Below are 21,412 nucleotides of genomic sequence, written 5' to 3' on the forward strand. Positions count from 1 at the left end.
TGAAAGATGAATGCCATCATTGGTTAAGTTAAGGAACTGCTCTTCCATCAAGCTCTCAGTAACCTTGGGTCAGTGGCTGCCAATGCATCGTCTCTCTGTGTTTTGTCGCTGGAGATTGAGGAAAGCCTATTTTGGGGGTGCTTCAGGCCACATATTGTGTTTAAGCATCATGTCCTGCACTTGTCAATAATAGTTTTGGATGCCTAACCCATCCATAAGCCCCCTTGTGTTGCCCCAAAGGGCTGGGGAGTAGCTGTTCAGTCCCAGCTTGAAAAAGAAATCTCCACCCCTACCACCTGTTCACCTCCACCCTTCCCAGCCCCTCAGTCTTCAGGGTTGGGTGCTTCAGCCCTGTGACCGATCCAACCAGCCAAGAGCTAATCTCTGCTTTCCCAGTTCTATGAAGTCAAGGAGTGCTTGCAATGAATTATATGAGAAATCCTCAAAAGACGAGAAGAGGAGGAAGTCCAGATACTATTGTGGGAGTCAGCAGCATGGCCAGGAGAGCTAACTGTCCCTGCTGCTCTTGCTCCTGTACCTTAGGGAAGCAAGAGGTCCCATTGCACTTTCATCATCTATAATGAAGAGCAGGCCCTTGGCCCCATAGAAAAGCAAATCTTGCCCCTGGGGAGGCTGTGCAGCACCTTCAGGTTCAATCCCCAAAGGTGCTTTGGAGCACCCAGGGCCATGAGCACAGCATCTATCTGCAGCTCTTTAAAGCAGCTACATCTTTTTCCTAGAATCCTGAACAAGGCTGCAGGTGCTTTAAGGAGTTGCAGACAGGTGCTGTCTTGATGCCCTGGCATGCTTTAAAGCAGCATTTTTCAAACTTGGCAACATTAAGTTGTGTGGACTTCAACTCCCAGAATTCCCATGCTGGCTGGAGAATTCTGGGAGTTGAAGTCCACCCATCTTAACGCTGCCAAGGTTGAAAAACACTGCTGTAAAACATGTGTGTCTCCTAATTATGCTCAATTTTGCAGGGGGTGGGACTCAGAAGCAGGGCCCTTTGGGTCTAACCCAGTGCAGTGTGTGGGAGGGCAGAGTTTCTCAGGGGCCCCACCCTTGCCACCTTGGCCTCGCTGGCATGGTTCAGCTCCAGCCTTTCTGCTTGGCTTGCGCTACGTGCTGCTTGCGGCCGCCTTCTTCCTCTTGTTCCTTCTGGGGAATAACTTGACAAGCTGCTGCTGTTCCCCCCCCCCTGTTTTTTTTTCCCTTCCTGGACCAGGGAGATGTGAGACCCAGGCATATGTTCATAATTAATATGGAAGCAGGCAGACATTGTTCTGAATACGGAATCAGGCAAGGGAGTTTGCAACTCTACCTGCTTTTAAAATTATCCTCCAACTTTTTTTGTGGCATCTATGATTGAAGCTGAAGTGACACGACCACAGGGAGTGTGGAAATGGTTTGTCAGTCATGCCACAGTTTGGGAAGTGAAAATGAGCACAAAATGAGCCTCATTTGGAGCTGGCACGGCTGCCCCCCCACGTTCTTTCCTCTGCTCCGCTTATTTTATAGGTAACGTATTCCCTGAATAGGTACTCAGACAGCCATGTTACAAGTCAAGTGCACAGAGCCAAAGTGATTTAGTTTGTATTTGTTACATATTCTACAGAGGAGAGCGATACCTTTAGATCTCCTGGCTCAGCTACCAAAGTCCATTGTCTCTTGCACAACATTTTTCATCCACAATTTAGTTCTGGGTCGGAGGAAAGAATTAACATCATCATTCTATGAGATATTGTGTGAGGAACCTAACTGAAGGAGTGTTCTGGCATGTCTGGCACATGCTTGGAGTTTCTGGGTCCAAGAAGTTCATCTCACAGATTCATCTCATTTTATACAATTGTATATGTGAATGTCCCCATGAGTTTTCCAAGGTCTCAAGGTTACTTTTCCTTTGGCAAAGCCCTCCTAATGGTGTTTCTGGGCAACACAACCTGTTTGTTGGAAGGAAGAGCTTCACTTACAATCTCAGATCACAGGTAGTCCTTCCTTAACTACCACAATAGGGACTGGAAAATTCATCATTAAGGGAGGCGGTTGTTAAGCGAAACATCACGTGACCACACCTGATTTTACATTTTTTGTGGTTGTCGTTAAGCAAATCATACAGTTCTCCATTGATTTTGCTTGCTGGAAGCTGGCTGGGAAGGTTGCAAATGGTGATCATGTGATCCCGAGATGCTGCAACTGTTGTAAGTGTGAGGACTGGTTGTAAGTAGCTTTTTTTTAGTGCGTTGTAACTTCAGATGGTCACTAAATGAAGTTATTAAGCAAGGACTACCTGTAGTTTAGCCTTGGGAGCCTAACTGGCAAGGACAGTCATCACTTAAGTGTCAACCTGATCAGTGGGCTTGATGGTGTCCTGGAGGAGGGTTCATTGACATCATTCCCTTGATGCCATTTCTCCATGCACTGAAAAAGAGCTTGGTCTAATGCATGTCTTCTCTGAGTGGCTGAGAAGGGAAATGTTGGTGGTGTTGATGGTCAGATCAAGTTGTTCTACCTGTGAGTGGCAACTCAGTAAGGAAGATGACCTTGACAGAAATTAGTAGAACCTATTACTTAGGCAAAAGGGGCTGATACATGTTTTAAGTCCACAACAATGAGATAACATTTGGAAATGGCTCAGGTGCCTTCCCGATTCACTATAAGGAGGAGGATGAGGTCCAGCATCATCAGACTTGCAAGATTCTGTTATTGTAGCCAACCTCAGTAAAAGTAGTTTTAGCCTTTCTATGGAGTTAATTTCCTTGTTTAGTCTACCCAGTAGACTGTCCTCTCCCTTCCATCCCCAGTAGCAAGCCACTATTGACAGAACATGAGTTGGACAGCATGATAAACACAGAATTTCTTAATCAAGTCTCATGTCTAGAAGTAAGGGATTAGGCTATATTATCTCAGAAGCTGAATACCTGCCTTCATTCACAAATGAATTGATTAAGGTTGGGTGTGTGTGATTGTGGAACCTCTTTTTCCCAAAATGCAAAACTGTCAGGCAGGCTGCCCTTTTCCCAGGTAGCCTTGGCACTGAAATGTCCATCTGTTCTTCGTTAGTGAAGTTTTGAAGCACTTTTTTCTCATAGCCTCCCTGAGTTCTCTTAGGTTGAGTATCAGCTAGAATATGGAGAGACTGAAGTCTTTCCCAAAGCCCGCAACTTGCTGCCTCTTCTTCAAAGTTTGCATTCTTGGCAAAATCCAGGATTAAGAAAGCAAGTGTTTATTAGATTTCAGATCCAGGACTATTTAGGAGATCTGCCAGAGATTTGTCTCCTTCTAGGGACTGAGATTTCAGAAGGATTTCAAAATCTCCAAGGTTCCCAATTTATCTTTGTAAGCCCCATCCTTCAAACTGATGAAGGGCTAGCATCAGATTTGGTGGGTCTTGGTCAGTTCAGGGGGCAGCCATCCAAGGCCTTCTCCATAATTGTCAGATTGACTTATTTGTTGTTTTTTGCTCATCTGGCCAACCCTCTGCTTCTCTATGCTGCTCTGCTCTTTCTTCCTACCCATCAGGCTTTAGACCCTGCCCAGACCACTGTCCTACATGCCCAGTAGTTTCCTACAAGTTGACCATAACCGTGTGTGCCAACCTCCCACGAGCATTAGCTCTTGATTGCTTGGCTGATCAGTGGCCTGTGCAGCGGTGGGGAATAGATTATTTTTATCAGCCAAGGTTGTCCATTTCCTTTTGCACTTGGTCTGTAGAGAGCCACGGAGATGATCTTGGAGAAACTAGGCAGAGACGGTTACCAAGAGAGCCAGAACTTTTGGAATAATGTCTTAGTGAGCCACCAGGTTCGAAGGGCTGTGTCTGCTCTGGTGTCTTTTCAGCTCTCGTTTGGCAGCCATGTTGATCAGCAGGAGAAGCACCCACCTCTCTGTGGCTTCAGGTGGAATGAGCAAACTTTAAACCTTATCCATAGGTTTAATCCTTAGTAACCTTTGAAATACAAAGGTTTGCTGGCTTCTCTGCCCTTGGAAATCAGATGGGAAGCTCATCTTTCTTTATCCAGTTATTTCAAGAAGAATTCTCCTTTGCATTTGGAGGCGATGTTGTAGCATTTGAAGGACATTTTGTGGCTACCGATGGCCAGCTTTGGACCTGAGATTATTGAAGGTGCAAAGTACTTCTCATTATGCCTTTTCTTCATCTCCCCTCCGTTCTCCTCTATCTCAGTTAGCAACCTGCGAAAAGCAGTCGTTGAGTTGGAGAAACGAATAGCACGTGTCCACTACCGTCTCTCTAAGGTCCCCTTGTAATTTCAGAGCTGGAAGTAACCAAGCAGCCATTTAATATGGGAACCGGAGGCTGTAAGGATTAGTCGCTGTTAGATACAATACGGCAGTTACCCCCTAGGATCCTGGGACAAAGAATCATTTCTGCAGGGAGGAGGGGAACTTGTTTTAAAGGACTTAAAAAGCAAGGCTCCTGCAGCTCTCATTGCCTCTTAAATTTTGCAAGCAGGAAAGCAGCATCATAATCAGCCGATCGCACTGCAGGGCCGTGCGAACCCAGGTCCCAGTTTGGAACTGTCGTCGGAGCAGAACCTTTTGAAGTGGTTGGGTCCAATTCGACTTCCTGCACTCACCGCGCATCCTCTCCATTTGAAACGTCAAGACCAAATTCCCCCCTTTCCAAAACCTCAAAAGGCCAAGGGTGCTAATTTCCTGGTTGCGAGGGCTGCACGTTATATTTAGTATGCAGGTGCACACGAGGAAACGTGGGTTGGCTGCTTTGGAGTTGCCTTCCCCGTGCAGCTTCTGCTGGCTTTGTAGGGCCTAGCAAGAAATACTTTGCCTTTTGAACGCCAGGAGTTGGAAATTGTGCAGGGAGTTGAGGCAGGCAAAACAGATTAGCCCCGCTAAAATTTCACTGTATTTTGAGACGCTGGGCGACCTCAGGAACAGCAGAAGGAAATAACCCCTTTCTGATTAATGGATTGCTTTTAGGTAGCATAAGAGGGCATAGGATTAGCGTTTGCTTTCTTAAAAAAAATTAAAAAGCAACACACCAACCACTGTGGGTGGCAGCAGCAATGGGAAGGTGGGGAGAATGGCTGTTTCTGCAGAACTGCCAAAGATGCCTTCAGCTCTGATACTTTGAAGCTCAGAGACGTGGTGGGGTTGAGATGGGGCTTGGCTTTTATCCTCAGGCTTTTGAAGAGTTGAATTGAGTTTTATAGGAAGAGATGGAAGTGTTTAATGACATAATCTCATAATTTATTCCAATCTCTTTTGGCTATCTATGAAACTAGTACCGAGAAACTCAACAGCAGATGTGTACAGCTGGCAATCTCCCTGCAACCCACCCCTTTTCTTTGGAATAATCCCTTTTTAATTAAAGAAGGTTGCTTCAAGAGGTCTTGAATGGAGGACACGTGTTATCCAGAAGAACTCCTGCGAAATTTCTGTTGAAATGAGTGGGAGGCGATGAGTCGGTCTGTGACAGCCTTCCTGGCCCTTCAGGTGTGTCGGATCTGTAAATTCACAAATTCCCCAGTCAACGTGTGCTGGGCAATCTGGGACTGGTGGACCAAGCCCATCTGGAGAACTTGAGAACTTGGCTCCTGGAGCCAAATCTGAATCTAGGAAGAAAGGGAGGGGGAGAGTAGATTGGAACACCCCCATTCCAATCTGTGGGATTGGATCTTAGATAACATTTTCAAGGGATTTCTAAGACCAGTTAGTCAAGACCAAATGAGGCTTGGGTATTGAATCCCACTGTGTCTGCTTTTTTAATTTTAGTTCCTTGACTTTTGACTTACCCTGGAGCAAAATCTCTCAGGCACGAGACTGGATCTGTACACACGTAAAATGAAAGCAGAGCAAATCTGATGAGAATGGATAGAAAATGAGAACAAGCATTAATATTACATTTTAGTATCCCTGGAGATAAAACCACCTTTAAAGCACAGCATATAACGGTATAAAAGGACTGAAACCATCAAAGGGTTTCACTGGCATCCAGAAAGGAAACATCAGTGAAGGTGCCTAGAAGACCTCCTAGAAGTGCTTATTTCTCACTTGGGGCGACCACCGAAAAGTCTTGCTCATAATGAATTCCAGGGAAGCTGTTTTTAAGTTATTTATAACTTTATCACAGGGTGGATTTATTGTGGATCGTGGTAGATGTTTGTCCCTTGTTTTCCCTGCAGTTACTGATCTAATAGTAGTATTATCTTAAAAAAATGTCCTTGCCCATCACCAGTTGTCAAAGGCTTTTAAAATTATTTCACGTACAATCCAGCAATACTGGATGTTTGTACCATTTCTATGCATATGTTTATGTTTCTCTAGGCACGTGGTGAGTTTATGATTGCATCCAGATGTCAACACTCTCCGGAGGAATATGACAATAAAGTGATAAAGCGGAGTTCTCTGGTGCCCTGAAAGAGGGGCTGAAGCCAGATGAGGGTGCCTGAAAGCTGGTCTGAGGGTAGCTCAGAATTGTAGAGGGGATCCTAACAGTCCGGCAGCCCCCTGAGCCGGGGAAGCAAGATTGCTCTGTGTTTCGAAATGTCAGGTGCTCCCTTAAGAGAAGCAATAATTGGAATAGTGATCTGAAAGACGGACAGAGGAAGCGGAGGTCCAGCGTGCCTTCACCTTTGCAAGAGGGCTCCACGCATTCATAAATTATCTAGAGCAGTGCTTCTCAATCTTGGCCCCTTGAAGACGTGTGGACTTCAACTCCCAGAATTCCCCAGCCAGCATGGCTGGCTGGGGAATTCTGGGAGTTGAAGTCCACACGTCTTCAAGGGGCCAAGGATGAGAAACCCTGGCCTAGAGATTAGAAAGAAGCTCATAGCTTAAATAAAAGTTGGGATGCGTTTAAAAAAATCTGGAAAGGTCCATCTTCCTCAATTGCTTGATTTTTTTCTGTGCTACAAGAAGCACAATGGAATCCAACTTAGAAACAAGCGAGGGCTTCAGATGAGTTTCTGACTTGCAAGTTTGCGCTGACTGGCCGTTCGCCGCTGCTGTTCTCGGGAGACCAAAATACCAATTAAAATATAACAAGGAAGAAGATCAGGAGCTTACAGGTGCAATGCCCCGTTGCTCGAACCTCTTGGTTCCTCTCTCCTACCTCTTTTGTTGCCTGGGAGCTCTGTGATCCCTTTGATTGAAAATACCTGAAAAATGGCGTGGGGCTGAAGCAGTGCTGGACCAAGAGGCTTAGCATCAGTTGAGGGCTGTCTCAGGAAATCTCCCACCTCAACCCCAAGTAATCCTTTATTTAAAAAAAAGTGGCCGCCACTCCACGTTGAATATAATGGAAACGTGAAGCTCAGCACATCCACTCGGCCTCCTGTCACGGAAGATCATTCTATTCCAGCCAATGTTCCTCCGCTTTTCCTCCTCGTCCCCCTACCACCCTCCCCTCCTCTTTTGAAAATGCAGCTGAAGATCCCTGCCAGAGACGGGCATCTGTGTATATCTGTGTCGGTTCTATTGGCAAACTGGAAGCCGCTGCAGACAACGTATTACTTGGGGATACCCAGCGCTGCATCCATTAGTTCTTGTAATTGAGTTCTAGCACAAAATACTGTGCGGGTTTGTTCTCTGCTGCTCCCTTTGTAAGAAAAGAATTATTTTGAACTTTAGCAACTCTACAGGGAGTAGACGTGCTAAGACACAGGCTGTTAAAAATACCAGCCTCTCTATTGTAAGGCAGTAAAATACTTTTGAAGCAACTAATTCATCAGGGTCTGTCTTCTCCATTTAATGCTGGAGACATGTAAAAACACTTTTCCTGTCTTGTTTGTTAGGCATTAGTTAATGTTATGGCGACTCTGGTTCTTCTTTGTTTTCTCTTAGCAACTCTAGCTGGAGCATTTGTTCTGTAAGCAGTTGCGCCATTGGGTCACACCTAATGAAATAAGCAATAATTGCTTTATTTAGGGCAGTGTGGAAAAGAACTAGTTTGAAGCTACAAGAGACAGAAAACTGCCACCCGTAGAGCGTGGCCTACATCTGTCTGTCTGTCTATCCATCCCTCTCTTGAAAGGAGGTCTCCATTAGTTGCCTTGCCTTACTAAAGATTTGGGGAACAAGATTGTTTTGTTCTTTGTACTAAAAGCGTGCTGCTCTTTTTAATAGATATTGAAGCATAGCACCATATTATCTTTTTCGATTTAATTACATGCCCCATTAAAGTGAGCTGCTATTTATCAAAATGAAATATAGCTGGGAATACATAATGCTTCCTTTCCATCCCTCTTCCACCACGGGGTCTCGCTCGAGTCCCACTTGGGGCAAATTAAAAATGCCTTGGAAAGTTCCACAAAAGAGCTGGCGCCGCAGAGCAGAGAGGGACAGTTGGGTTGACAGCTCAGACTCTGGAAGACCAGACTAAGCTTTGTATGTATAAGGAGCTCCAGAGGCTGAATCAAAAAATAGGATCTGTATTGCCCCCTGCCAACTTTGTTCAGTGATTGCAGTTCCGCGTGGGCAAGGGTGTCTCATAGTCCTGCTACTGGAACTGGTCAAAAGTGGGAAAGGTGTGGGATTGGGCCAAGAATGCCAGTAGCTCCTTCATGGACCAGTAGACCTGTCTGTTGTGCAATGGGAGAAGCCAAGTGGTGGGAAATGAAATCTGCTCCTTATATCTAGGAGGCTTCTCTTGTAGCCAGCCCCATTTGCCAGCTCTTGAGCAGAGGAGTGCCAACACGACTCTCATTCTTGTGCCTCTGTTGAGAATCCGCCACATGGGAACCTGAAGCCCTGAGCTTGCCTCACAGTTAACAGCTGATGGGAGAATGGCCTCGGGGAAATCCATCCCTCATTTTGTACGGTGGGAGGACCTGTGGACGCAGCCTGTTCTTTTCTGATTCTTTAAAGAAGCCGCCCTTGCTGTAGTCAGTTGGAACTGTACCTGTCTATCGCCCTTGTAGACTGAAGACTAAATCTCCTGTGTGGGGAAAAAGTTAGGAGATGGCAACTCGATTCTCTTTCACCTATTCTCTTCCTTTCTCTATTGCAGATGGTGCCCAAGCCCATTGCTCTGGAGCCCTGTTTTGGCAACAAAGCTGCTGTTCTTTCAGTATTTGTGAGATTGCCAAGAGGCCTAGGTGGGATTCCGCCACCTGGGCAATCAGGTAAGTCATCAGGGTCCACCTACAACAATGTAACATGGCCCTTTGGCTTCCCTTTCTCAAGGGCCCTTGGAACATTGCTGATTCTTGACCCAGGATCTCCTGTTTATGTCCATCTGTGCATCTACATTACCTGTGCTTGAGAATCATCCTGTTAGCTGGAGATGGACACTCTGACGTATGCGATGAGTGCTGTTGGTTATCTCTTGGTTTAGAAACCCAAATAATGAGGGTGATGTCATAGGTGTCAGCTTTGATATAAAAGTTCTTTTTATGGAGATGTTTTCCTACATCCTGCTGTGACTTGTTTATTGTACTTTTTAAACAACTTCTAATAGTACTGTGCATAGATGTTCATAAGCATCTGCTTAAATATGGCCATGCCCAGCACCTGAACAAAACCAGTCCAGGACGTCCACCCAGGTGATTTGTTACCGCTCATATATTTTGAGGGCCCTGCAAAAACTACTTCTTAAGTAGCAATTCATGCCAACTTCCTAGTCTGGTCTGAGAAATTAACCGAGTCCAGCTCAGAGTTGGGCAAGTAGAAGGTTCAATTCTTCAGGGCTTCTGAGTTTTCTGCATAGAACTGTGAATGGACACTCTTTATCAGGACTACATTCTCCTTGAATTCCCCACCTCAAGAATGTCTGTCACTGTATAAGTTATTTCTCTGATGTAGAGGATAGTGCCACTGTGCTGGTCTGGAGGCAATGCTGTGTTTTTCCAGGAGTCTTCTGCTCCTGGACAGATGATGGCCCCATCTTCTCTCCTGAAAGCAGAGACCAAATGCGTCCAGCAGGAAAAGGAAACTGGGCCAAGGGAACAGAGCAGGAAGAAACTCCTACAGTGTGTAGCTGGTCTGTAACCCTGTGTGTGTGTCTGTGTGTGTTCTTCTTGGTCCAGGTCTTGCAGTCGCCAGCGCCTTGGTGGACATTTCACAACAAATGCCTATTGCCTACAAAGACAAGTCAGGAGCGGTACGAAATAGGAAACAGCAGCCTCCAGCTCAGCCAGGAACCTGTATTTGATGCATGGACATCAGAACTGCCTCTTTAGGGTTTTAAACACAAGGGATTCCCTGGGAGAAGGACCTACGTTTTGCAAGGTTCATGGTGCGAAGGAGGCCTGAAAGCGCCTGAGAACATCCAGACCTTCCTCTTGACATGGGCGTTGCCTCGGTTGGCTTAGTGTGGCATCTGCTCCATCTTGGATCTGCCGATCCCGTTGTGCCGAAGGGCTCCACGTTTTCGGTTGCTCCCCCCTCATCGGTTTTAGGCCTTTTGTGGCATGTCCATTAGCAAACTTCTCCACCCCAAAAGTTGGCATTAACAGGGAAGAGCCATATGAAGACTGGTTCACATGGAAAGCGCTTTATGGAATTGCCTTTTCCTCCAGGTTGTAAAGGAAAGAATGCAGCCGGTACTGGCAATTCTCTGCCCTCAGCTGCTAAACTCCAAGATTTAAGAAGAAGCTAGCTTAACCTCCCCAGGAACCCCATGATCCAAGCCTTCTATTTATTTCTCCTTCCAAGCTCTCTTCCAAGAACATACCTTGGGTTGCGTTTATGTGGTAGCTTTATTTTTGTCCAAGTAAAGGTATTAAAGTTTGGGATGGAGCAGAGTATGGTTGAACACTACCCATTATTTCACTTAAAAATCCTTTTTCTGGAGGATATTTTTTCCCACGGTAGGTCTGTGTAGCAATGGACATCTGTACCCACATCCTAGAGTTCTGAATTGATCTAGGAAGCGCGGGAATTAGCGCAGTGAGGTTTTTACATGGTCTGTATTCTTCCTCCACCCTGGGCAACCCATGTCCTTTTTAACTTAACACGAACTGGTTTCAGGGTGAGAGGACAACAGTGATGCGCAAGGGAAGGACTGTGATGCCAGAGCAGAGCTGTTGGCTGATGGCCTGTGAATGTGTCCTCTTCACAGCAGCAGATGCATTGACTTTTCCTCTCTCAGGAGTCCTGTAGATGCTTCTCTTTTGTTGCTTTGCTCAAGGGAAGGGCTGGTTTTTACCTTACAGAGGGAGGATGTTCGCTCTGAAATGGCTCCTGTTGGTCTGAAAGCCCCTGGTGGCTCTTTCCAGCCCCCCAGCCCGCCCACCCCAATGCATCCAGAATGACATGCTTGAGAACAGTGTAGGCACTTGGTAATGGCCCCAAGGAAGGGCTAGCAGTTGGGGTGCAGCTCAGCTTCCTGACCTGCACCTCAAGGAGTACCGACACTACTCCCCAGTCGCTAAAGGGGTCTTCAGCCCCTTTTTGATTATCCAAGCGTGGCTGCCCTTAGAAACTAGACCACCTCCCTTTCGCTTCCGTTCACCAGCCCTGGGACAGGGTCATTCTTTCATATTGCAGGCAGAAATCAGTCAATAAGAGGGCATGATTTGCCAAGAACCATACAAGCAAGAGACTCCGGGAGCAAGAAACATTGGTTCTGGGCTTGCTCTGAACCCCGGTTGAGCAGCGGTTGAAGAGCCGGGTTACGTTTGAAAGGGCTGGGACTCCGTTTTCCTCGCTGTTACCCTTGCTGAAGTTCTCCTCGAAGGCCACTCGGAGGTGTGTTTGGAAGAGAGCAGTAGAGCTTCCAAAACGGGGTGGGAGAGGCTGCCCTCCGCCCCATCACTGTGGCATTACTTCCACTCCAGCAGCCGCTGACACTACACAAACTGAAGAGATACTTGTGAATCACACAGGCAGCTGTGAGCAAACATCGGTGTCCCTCTTGCTGCAACGGCATGCTTGTGCCAAGGTCTCTTTCTCACCATGCATGCATGCAAACACGCACACCGTTAGGACCGGTTATCTGCTCTTGTGCTTCATTGAACTCTGCAGCAGTCATGGTCTGCCGCAGGCTGCGTAGAAGAGCGACACAGAATTGACCGTATCGAGACGCGGGGGATCGCTCAGCAGTGGCAAGTCTTGTGGGCCTCCCCTTGAGGTTAATCCCATCTTCCTGCCCTTCCCAAATGCAGTAACATATAATAGTTTTGTTTTGTTTAAAATGGGCAATTTTGGCATGAGGAGGGGGAGACAAAAGAATTCTTGGGCTTTCACTGGAACCAAATCATTTACATCTCCTAATGTGTGAATGACCAAACGCTTTCTTAGTTTGGATCAACAGGCCAGAAGTATCGCAATTTTTGCATATTGCTGAATCTGTATGTACTGAATCTTGCAGAACTGGAACAAATGTATAATTAAAAAAGCATCTCTTGGTACCCCCCTCCCTTTTCTCCCCCCTAAAGCTGTGAATGAACTGAATTGTCCTTGGAAAGCAAAAGAGAAGTGGGGAGAGAGAATCCATCTGAATGGCTGACTGGCTAATATGAACCAGGGTTGTCCAATTCTGCTCAGTCTCTTAGCGTGAACCAGTTTGCTACCTCCTGGGCCACTGGTCCTTCCAGGAATACAAATCGAAGGTTCCTAGAAGAGCTGTCCAAATGCCCCTTGCACCAGCCGTATTACTTTTATTTGCACACTGAGGGTGGGAAATCATCAGATTTCCTTTGGTCCTCTCCTTGAATTTGGGCAGAGTGGAAAAATCCAGCCTCAGGCAGCACTGACTTTGGACCGTCCAAAGTGGTGCAACTTCTCTTCCTTTGCTAAAAAAAAAAAAAGCGGGGGGTGGGGGGAGAGAAGACAATATTAATCCAAACAGACTTGATATAGAGCCAGAAACATGGAAAGTTCAACTTTCTCCTCAGTTCAGAGAACCTTGGGTGCTGCATCTGCTCGGTCCAGAGCAGAATTGTCTCAGTGGTTCAGAAGGAACCTGGCCTAGGTACCATTTCATTAGATCGACCCCTGCCCCCAAAGCTTAGCCAGGTTAAGTTGCCAGCTTAGTTGGAAGGAAGGCATTGGCCAAGCCAGCGAAGTTCTCCTGTTGAGTCAGCACCTCCCCTCCCCTTTCCTCTTTGGGGTTTCTGGGAGAGGTAAAACGTGACACAAAGGTGCCTTTCCTAAACTTACAAGAATTTCTGTTGGTTTAGAAAAAAAAAATGCAGGGAGCGTAACGCTGCATTGGCGTTTGTAACAAAAAGCTTAGACGGCAGTGTGGAAGATGTCAAGAGGGTTACTGTGCTCAAAATGGAAAGAGAATGTAATGTACCTCTGGATTCTCTCATAGCTACAGATGAGTTTTGTCGCTAGCAACTTGTGCCTAGGCTAGCAGAAAGCTGCACAGCTTTTAAGCTGTCAGCCTATTTAAGCACCTGATAATCTGTGCTGTGAAAAAGAGAAGGCGTATTCCTTTTTAACAGGGTGTCCATCAGGAGGAGTTTTTGCCCGATCTGTCCATCCTGAATTCAGCAGGATCCACACATCGGCAGCACCTTAAAATGCCTCCTCTTCCTCCCCTGTGTTTGCAGCAGTATTGGGTCAACGGAGTTGGAAAATGCACCCAACAAGGGTTTGGGGAGCTGAATTTCAGAGGGTTGGAACAGCTGCATTTGCACGCCTCTGCAGGAACTCCTTGTTTAAACCTAAAAGACTGCAGGTCTGTGCACATCTTACCTGTTTCAATTCTCCGTTCAGTTTCTCTTAATTGCACATTTAAATTTTGGGTGCCTTGCAGTCAGTTATCATACAATTATTGATTAGTTTGGGTTAGTAGTTTGTTTGCTAGACAGAGAGCGTGCCTGGCCATGCCGCTCGCACATCTAGCCCAACTTCCACTGACTGGACGGTGTCTGAAATTCCCTCTCCCCCTCCTGAATCTTCTCCATGAATTATGTGTATCTCAGGGTGGTGAATTGCAAAGACTCAAGGAACGACAGGCTGTGAAAATGCCTCTTGACAGCTGCGCTCTTCCTTCCAGCTACCATACCCGCTGCATTTAAAAGAAACGCCACCCCCTCCCCAAGATTGTTGGTGGGTAAGAATATATTCACTTGATTTCCAGTGTACTTTTAACATTACTGTCGGAAATGAGCTTTGATGAAATGCATGCTTAGTAAAGGAACTCAGGTGGAAAAGATAACTCCTTGGGCCAGGATAGAAAAGAGAGGCATGGCAAGGTAGGAATGGATTTTGGTATCTGCCATGATGCCAAAGGAGTCTGCAGCAACTTGCCAGCCTCTTCTCTGAATCCCTGCACATTGGCAATCTGAGAATACTTTGGATTTACCCTTACAAGCATGCAAGCAGGACAGCCCAGTGTGTCCCATAGTGGGCAAGGCCACCAAATTCAACTCTTTTCCTGTAGGCCGAGCATTGGGGAGTCTAAGGCAACATGGACAGCTTAACCCTTGCAAAAGCTTAAGATGCCCTTACAAACCTGACCTGCTTAGACTTGATCCACTCTTGGCCCTGGCCCTGGCCCTGGCCCTGGCCTTGGCCCTACCCACTTTGGGGACGGAGGCCTGCAAAGCCCAGGGTGGTCCTGGGGCTGACGGCTATTGGGCATCCCTGTCTGAGAGGATTGGTGGGAAGGATTACTCAGAGAATCCAGTCAGCTGTTCAAATACCCCACAGCCTTCCCCACGCTGGTGTGCCCTGGACATGTTTGGTGTCAGCTCTCATTATCCCCAAGCGTGATGGGAGAGGGAGTCCCTCTGCCTTGGAGGCTGTCAAGTCTTGCTTAGAAAAAGCTATCATCATCTCTCCACCCAACCTTGGTGCAGGGGCTTTGGTCGAAAAGAAACAATGCTTGAGAGTACTTTATATGAACCTGTTTTCTCCACCCTGTCTTGTAATCTTGAGTTGACTCCACTCTTCCCTTTCTTCCAGCTTTGCTAATCTCCCAGCCACTTGGTTCATTGGGCTTTCTAACTGGAAATTAGATTGGTAGCTCAATATCACCATTCCAGATACTGGAATCACCAGAGAGGAGTCCAATGTCCCCGTAGCAATTGTGGCTGTGTCCACTTCACTTTCGTTTTGTAGGAATGGCAATGGTGGATGCTCTGATTATAGGAAGACGCCTTCATGCCCAGATCCGCACCTTCTGGCAGTTCACTAAGGCCCTTGGAAGCGGTGAGGTTTCGCTTTGCGTTTTTAAGCCAAGTGCCCGCTTCTTCCAAGAGTAGATGGCTGTCCTCCAGGGACACTGGAGTTTGAACACAAGATCTGAGTTTGCAGGAGGGGGAAGCCTGGAGTGCATCATCTTTTCCTCTGCCAGAAGTGGCAGTGTTCAGCTGAGCAGCAGGAGCAGTCCCCAAGCCTTGCGCTCGCAGGCATGGTGTCCAAAGACAATTCTTGAGAAGGAGAGAAGAGCTACGGCTTTTGATGTCGCCTCCAACGTGCTCTGTTCCAGATGTGTTGGAACAGAAACCTCACCACCCCCAGAGAAGCACAGTCTTCAGCCCTACTAGTTTAGGGGTGATGAAAATTGCGTTCTGGTAGGTTGGGGAGGGTGCCAAACTGGGAAAGATGGTGCAGTACGTGATGGCATCAGCTTAGTCATATGTCGGGACAGCTGGCATTAAATTCAGGAGGAATTTGCAGCGTGCTTAACGGTGGAACCTCCTGTCCCCCACAGTTTCCCTAAGCAGCTTTGTTCTTCTAGTCTGTATCTTCCGGATTGCAGAACGTTTGTGCCTGATCAGTCCACACTAGAAATCTGCTTCGAAATAGCCCAATTCACATGGGGTCGTGGAAAGTAAAAGAAAGTGGGCCCTTTAAATGAAAAAGAAATGCTTTCTTTTACTCCGAAAATTTGTGCATAAGTCTGCTTTCTTTCGGGCTCCTGAATTTTTTTTTCCTTTTGAATGTTTTCCTCTTCCCCTGCAACTCTTTTACTATTCTCCTGTGTTTTGGATCTGGGCTTTGTTTTGTTCATATGTATAATTTAGTCCTTACTGCATTCATATGTAAATAACAAGTATTGTAAAGAATTTTATTGCTGGGAGTGGTATAAAAACACATATTTTAGGGCTGCTGTTTTGTTTTTTTTCCCCCTTTTTTGGATATTTTTTTGTATTGTAAAAAAATAAGTTAATTTAAAAGCAGAAAAGAGGTGATGAGAACATGCATTTTAAAACACCAATGTGAAGTAATGTGTCTATAAATAGAAATAAAGAATGAAACTTTCCCCCCTTTCTGGAATTAAAAAGTAGAAATTCTGGTTTAAAAACTTGAGTGTGTAGTTTTTTATGTGAATTTTAATTTGAAACCGATCTCAAATCTGGGCCCTTTTTCACACGTGCTTTGTAAGTGTGTGCCTGGGTTATACTGCAGGAGACTGGTTGTGAAAACAGCACTTCCTCTGGTCTCTTAGAACTTACCTGAGATTTTCCCTAATTTTATTCCAACCACAACCGTGCGTGGTAGGTTGAGCCCAGAGAACAGCGCCCAATCACCCAGTGATCTGGGTGATCCATTGGGTCACTTAACTGGATTACTGGAATGGAGTTAATGTATTGTGCCAACATTACCAAGGGCTCAGCTGACCCAGCCAAGCCACCCGCCGGGGGTTAAATTCAGACCTGAACAAGGTCCATCTCCAGTGTGGTGAGATGGTTTGGAATGAAGGAGGCCCACTGGGTTGAGCCTCCTTCATTCCAAACCATCTCACCACATTCAGATAGGCGCTTGAAGGCAAGTTCCTTGCCTTGAACTTTGGCAATGGAATAGGGATCATATCTTGCCAGTTTGGTTCAGAACCAGCTATTCTTCTTCTTCTTCTAGAACAGGTGCCAGGCCGCTCAACCTCTGGTGGGACGTGGTGGACAACGTGCTTAGGACAAACGGGTGATGCCTCCAAAGCTCCGGAGATTAACACAAGGCACCTCCAGAAGCTGCCTCTGAACGTGTTAGTCCAACTGCTCCTGCCGGCTGATGCCCAATGGGGGGAGATGGGCGGGGGACAAATTTAATAAATAAATAGATAAATAAATCTTTCCCCATCCTTTCTCTGCTCAGGAAGTGGTTGCCCGATTTAGAAAAATGCCTGCCACTGCATTTCGAATGATGCATTTAGCCCTGGTACTGAGCTGAACGATTCTCCTTGTCCCTTTTTCTTTTTTTCCTCACCATGCCTTCAAGATTTAATTCTTTAAAAAAGCCAGTCATTAATAAATCATAGCAAGGGAGAGAGGATGAGAAGTAAAACACGGTCTCGCCGCTCTTTGCAGACTGTCTGTGTCTGGCTCAGTAAATCTCCCTTGGATTTCTTTCGTTCCAGAAAGGACGTCGTCTTTTGCACATGTGGGTATCTTGGTCTGATAAAAGTTCCCACGCAAAGGATCGTGGAGTTGCTGTCGATCAGGAGCCTGTCTAGAAGCATTGTGGGGCAGCTGCTAAAAATGCAAATGCTATTTTAGGCAGCATCAATAGAAAGAGGTTTCCACAATCAGGGAGGCCCTCGTTGCGTTCTGTTTTCTGCTGGCCAGCCTGATGTCCAGTTCTGGGCATCAATCTTTAAGAAGAATTCAGAAGACCATAACATGTTCAGAAAAGGGCAGCCGGATTATTGGGGGCCTGGAAACTAGGACCTCTCAGATAGAGGGATCTGGGTATGTTTAGCTTACAGCAGTGTTTCTCAACCTTGGCCACTTTATGATGTGTGGACTTCGACTCCCAGAATTCCCCAGCCAGCATGGCTGGCTGGGGAATTCTGGGAGTCGAAGTCCACACATCATAAAGTGGCCAGGGTTGAGAAACACTGGTCTAGAGAGGAGAAAGACTACTTTAGAGGAGGTCATGTCATAGCCAAGAAAACCCAGCCTGTTCTCTATCATCGTGCACTTAAGTTATTAGACGGCAGAACCCACTTGATGTTAAGAAGTTTTTCATGGATGGAACCTCGGGCCAAATCAGGTGGTGGTCCTCTCTTCCTCAGATGTGTTTAAAAAGAGGTGGGGCAGCCATTTGAAGGATGCTTTGAGACTGCTTCCCACACTCGAGTAGCTGGACCTTCCCCTCTCCAAGCTTCTACGAAAGCCTGCCGATAAATACATCTGCTACCCCTTGAAGGAATTCGTGGTGTTTCAGGAATGGCTGGATTCCATCTTCTTTCACTTTCAACCTTGGTGACTTTTGTGACACGGGATTGCAGAGGATGGGAATTATGGTCTGGCAGCTACGGGCTTCCCACCCTGGCTTGCCACAGCCCTCTGGAAATTGATTGATTGATTGATTATGTGCTATCAAGTCATTTTTGACTCTTAGGGACCACATAGATAGGTTTTCTCATGACCTCAGGAAATATGCCTTCGTTAAACAGAGAATGGCTTTCCAGGGTGATCAAAATCTCTTATTCCTCCATTCAGAATGGAACTGCTAGTCGGGTTGCCAACTAGTCTGTCTTTAGATTACGCCAACACTTTAATTACCTGTCTCCTTCATGGTGGATCCTCAAAAGGAATGGCGGATCTGCTGAGATACGGCCTTTTCATTCATTCATGGTTACTTGAGGGAGTTACCTGAGCTCTTTCAATGGTAACGTGGGAATCCGAGAGTCACATGGGTTCCCTTAACAGGGCATCTGCCCTCCCTGCTAAATGCCCATTGTGAAACAAGCTTGTTACCGCCTGATGAACGAAATGGCCCTCGATTAATTGGCTGCTCCCTTTGCACTCTTGCTAGTCGCCTGCCTCGGGTCGCAATGAGCAGAAAGGTTGGGCACAAGGTGCCATGCCAAGCAGGGTACTGTAGGTGTGCACCACAGTGAAAAATGGGCCAATTGTTTACGGGGCAAGGGTTTCAGCGATGCCTTCCCTCGGGAGTTTTGCAAATGTCTGCTCTGGGGGAGAAAGGCCTTGAAGGATGCTGTGACGAACGACAATCCTCTTTCAGCTTCTGAAGGACCTACCAACAGCTGCTTTTAGTTGATGCAATCATGTTGTCTGACGTGGAAGTCTGGTTCCAGTGTGGCACTAAGTCATAGTGTGCCTGGCCACAGTTTAGGGAACGAGCCACAATGGGCTGGATTCACACTGCACTTTAATCCCAAACGAACCATCACATCATTCCCTTTGTGTGATTTGGGTACTCGTTCAAACCTGAAATAAGCCAGTGTCAGGGCCTCAGAGTGGTGGGACATTATTCGTATAACTAAGATTAGAATGCAAGCGGCACCTTAAGTAATTCTTCATTTCATGGCTCCTAACTGGTTAACTTTGGATCCCAATTAAAGGGCTCTGTCCAGAACAAGAGGCCCCTTGGCAGAATCACATGGGGCTGGCAAGGGTGCTGCAGAAGCTGATGCCCAACTGGATGCTGGACATGATTTATGGGAGGCACAGGAATGCCAACATCTAGGTTTTCCTCGTTCTTAGGGTAGCTACTGGCACACCATTAAAAAAAAAAGAATAAATCCAGAAGCTAGATTTGTGGAAAAACTGCATGGGGGCTGATTATGCACATCAAGAGGTAATTGTAACTTCAAGATGTAGCCCGTTCTCCATCAGGGGATCAAGACTGTGAGGTGGCAAGTCACACAAGGACCTGCAGCTCAGTTGGGTTGTCCTGCTGCTCACAGTGGGCGACCAGGCTGTCTCCTGCTCTCCATTGGTTACACTTTTTAACCCGGTCACGCACCCTTTAAACTGGACTGTTCCCTGAATGGCCTTTACAGAGCAAAGGGTCCTCTCTAAAGTTTGGGCACGTGGTCGCCCTCCTGATTTTTCAGATCACCTCATTGGACAAACCATCTCCACGTTCACCACCAGTTAAGAGGCTGATCATCTGAGACAAATAATCTCCTTACTGCAGAAGGAAAACTAAACTGAAATCCAGGTGCTAGACTGGGTTCAGCCCAGGAAGAGAGTGGGGACCGATTACTCTCAGAAGAAGAAAAAAACACGTTGCAATGACCCTATTAACTCCTCCTGTTCACTCCCATCACCAAAGTTCTTCCTCGCCTGATTTCTGCAGATAATTTACCAAATGCAGTGGGGAGATTAGTTTCTGACCATTAATCTTTCCTGCTCCAGGCAAAAAAGGAGAGCTGACCTGGGTCTCTCTTAATGAATGGACATCTCAACTTGAGTGCTCCAGAAAGAGGGAGAGGGGAAAAAAAGATAATGCAAATGAGAAACTCGGGTATGGATTTATGTCTGTCCCACTTGGGAAACTCACACTGATGGGTCACACTTCAGTGCATGGCAGTAAAAAAGAAAGATTTTCTTCTTCTTTTTTTCTCTTCTGGACCCCCCTCCTACTCTTCTAGCATTTGAGTTAGCTTGTTAATGAGGAGAAAGGAAAATGAGTAGCTGGGGAAAAGAAAAAAAATGGTCCATTGTTTCAAACATTACTTTAGCCTATGTTTGTTTTAATTCTCAGTTTTTCCAGGGTTTTCCAGTTCACCTACATTTTGGCTTTCCATCATTAAGCTCTGTGACCTTGCTCGACCCAACTTTCTGCTTGTTCTCATGAAGTCAGGGCTTCTCCAACTCCATTATGCTCCCCTTTCAAAGATTTCCTGCCCAACACCAAAATAATTCGAAAAATGCCCTTTCCTACTTTAGGATCCCATCCCCCTCCCGCCCCAGTTGGGATTCCCCAGAGAGGACGGGGAGCAACCAAGTCTTCAGGGCAACCACCCATGGTCATTTCTCAATAACGTCTTGTCCTCAAGGCATTGTGCAGTCATTTTGGGGCACGGTGAGAAAACTGGAAAAAAAAAATAATCCAGCGGCTTGGGACATCCACGGGTTCAAAAAGGGCCTTGGCAGTGGCTGTGCCATGAGGTGGCATCAGACTTGTTGAAGGACAAGGGTGTCCACAAGGTATGGTCAAGAAAGTCAAGAGGGTGGCCCCAGCGGTGCAGTTGAAGCTCCGACTGTTTTTAATGGGTGTTGTGGTGGCCATCTTGACTTTTTTGAGCATATTTTGTTGAGACCTCTGTCCAAGAAAGTCTCCTGTTCGCTTCTTTTAAATCCCACCGCTTGCATGAAGCTTTTGCCATCCACCTTAATCCCTATCAGACAGATATAAATGCACGCTTCTCCTGCCAATCCCAGCCTTTATATCTTGTCCTTTCTCTGCATTAACGCTCCTGTCAGCTCTAGATTGTCAGCTTTTCAGGGAAACAACCAGTATTTTCTAGTCACTGCATTGTAAAGGGTTATCGTGCTGCAGAGCAGCAACAAGAAATAAATCTCCTCCTTTGTATTAGATGCTCTTTTTATTTCTTTTTTCTTGCTTGCTGGAGCTCCCTCTTCCTCCTGTAGTCTCTTTCCTTTCCAAATCCTCTCTGCAAAAACTTCCATTTTCAACTGTCTTCTTTTTCACCCCAAGTAAAACTACACCCAAATTCATATGAAGGTGAAATTTGCTGTCTCAAAGATAGGTGGACCCTTTGAATTTATTACTTCTTTTAATAAAGCTCAACTATGATTGCAAGATGAGGTCAAAA

The 21,412-nt window shown here is 46.3% G+C and overlaps 1 protein-coding gene across 1 annotated transcript in view; it reads left to right on the top strand.

Moving 5' to 3' along the window:
- ATRN (attractin) overlaps positions 1-12,342 on the top strand; it is a 172,606-nt gene extending 160,264 nt beyond the window's left edge. The window contains exons 28-29 of the mRNA XM_088133214.1: positions 8,990-9,104; positions 10,008-12,342. Coding sequence (XP_087989340.1) covers positions 8,990-9,104; positions 10,008-10,132 — 240 coding nt within the window. The 3' untranslated portion in view covers positions 10,133-12,342. The remainder of the gene's footprint in view (positions 1-8,989; positions 9,105-10,007) is intronic.
- The last annotated feature ends 9,070 nt before the right edge of the window (positions 12,343-21,412 follow it).

Source organism: Python bivittatus, unplaced genomic scaffold (genome assembly GCF_059951505.1).
Source record: "Python bivittatus isolate LINGU-HERP-01145 unplaced genomic scaffold, Pbiv_v1 ctg000070_np1212, whole genome shotgun sequence".
In the NCBI taxonomy this organism is placed as follows: domain Eukaryota; kingdom Metazoa; phylum Chordata; class Lepidosauria; order Squamata; family Pythonidae; genus Python; species Python bivittatus.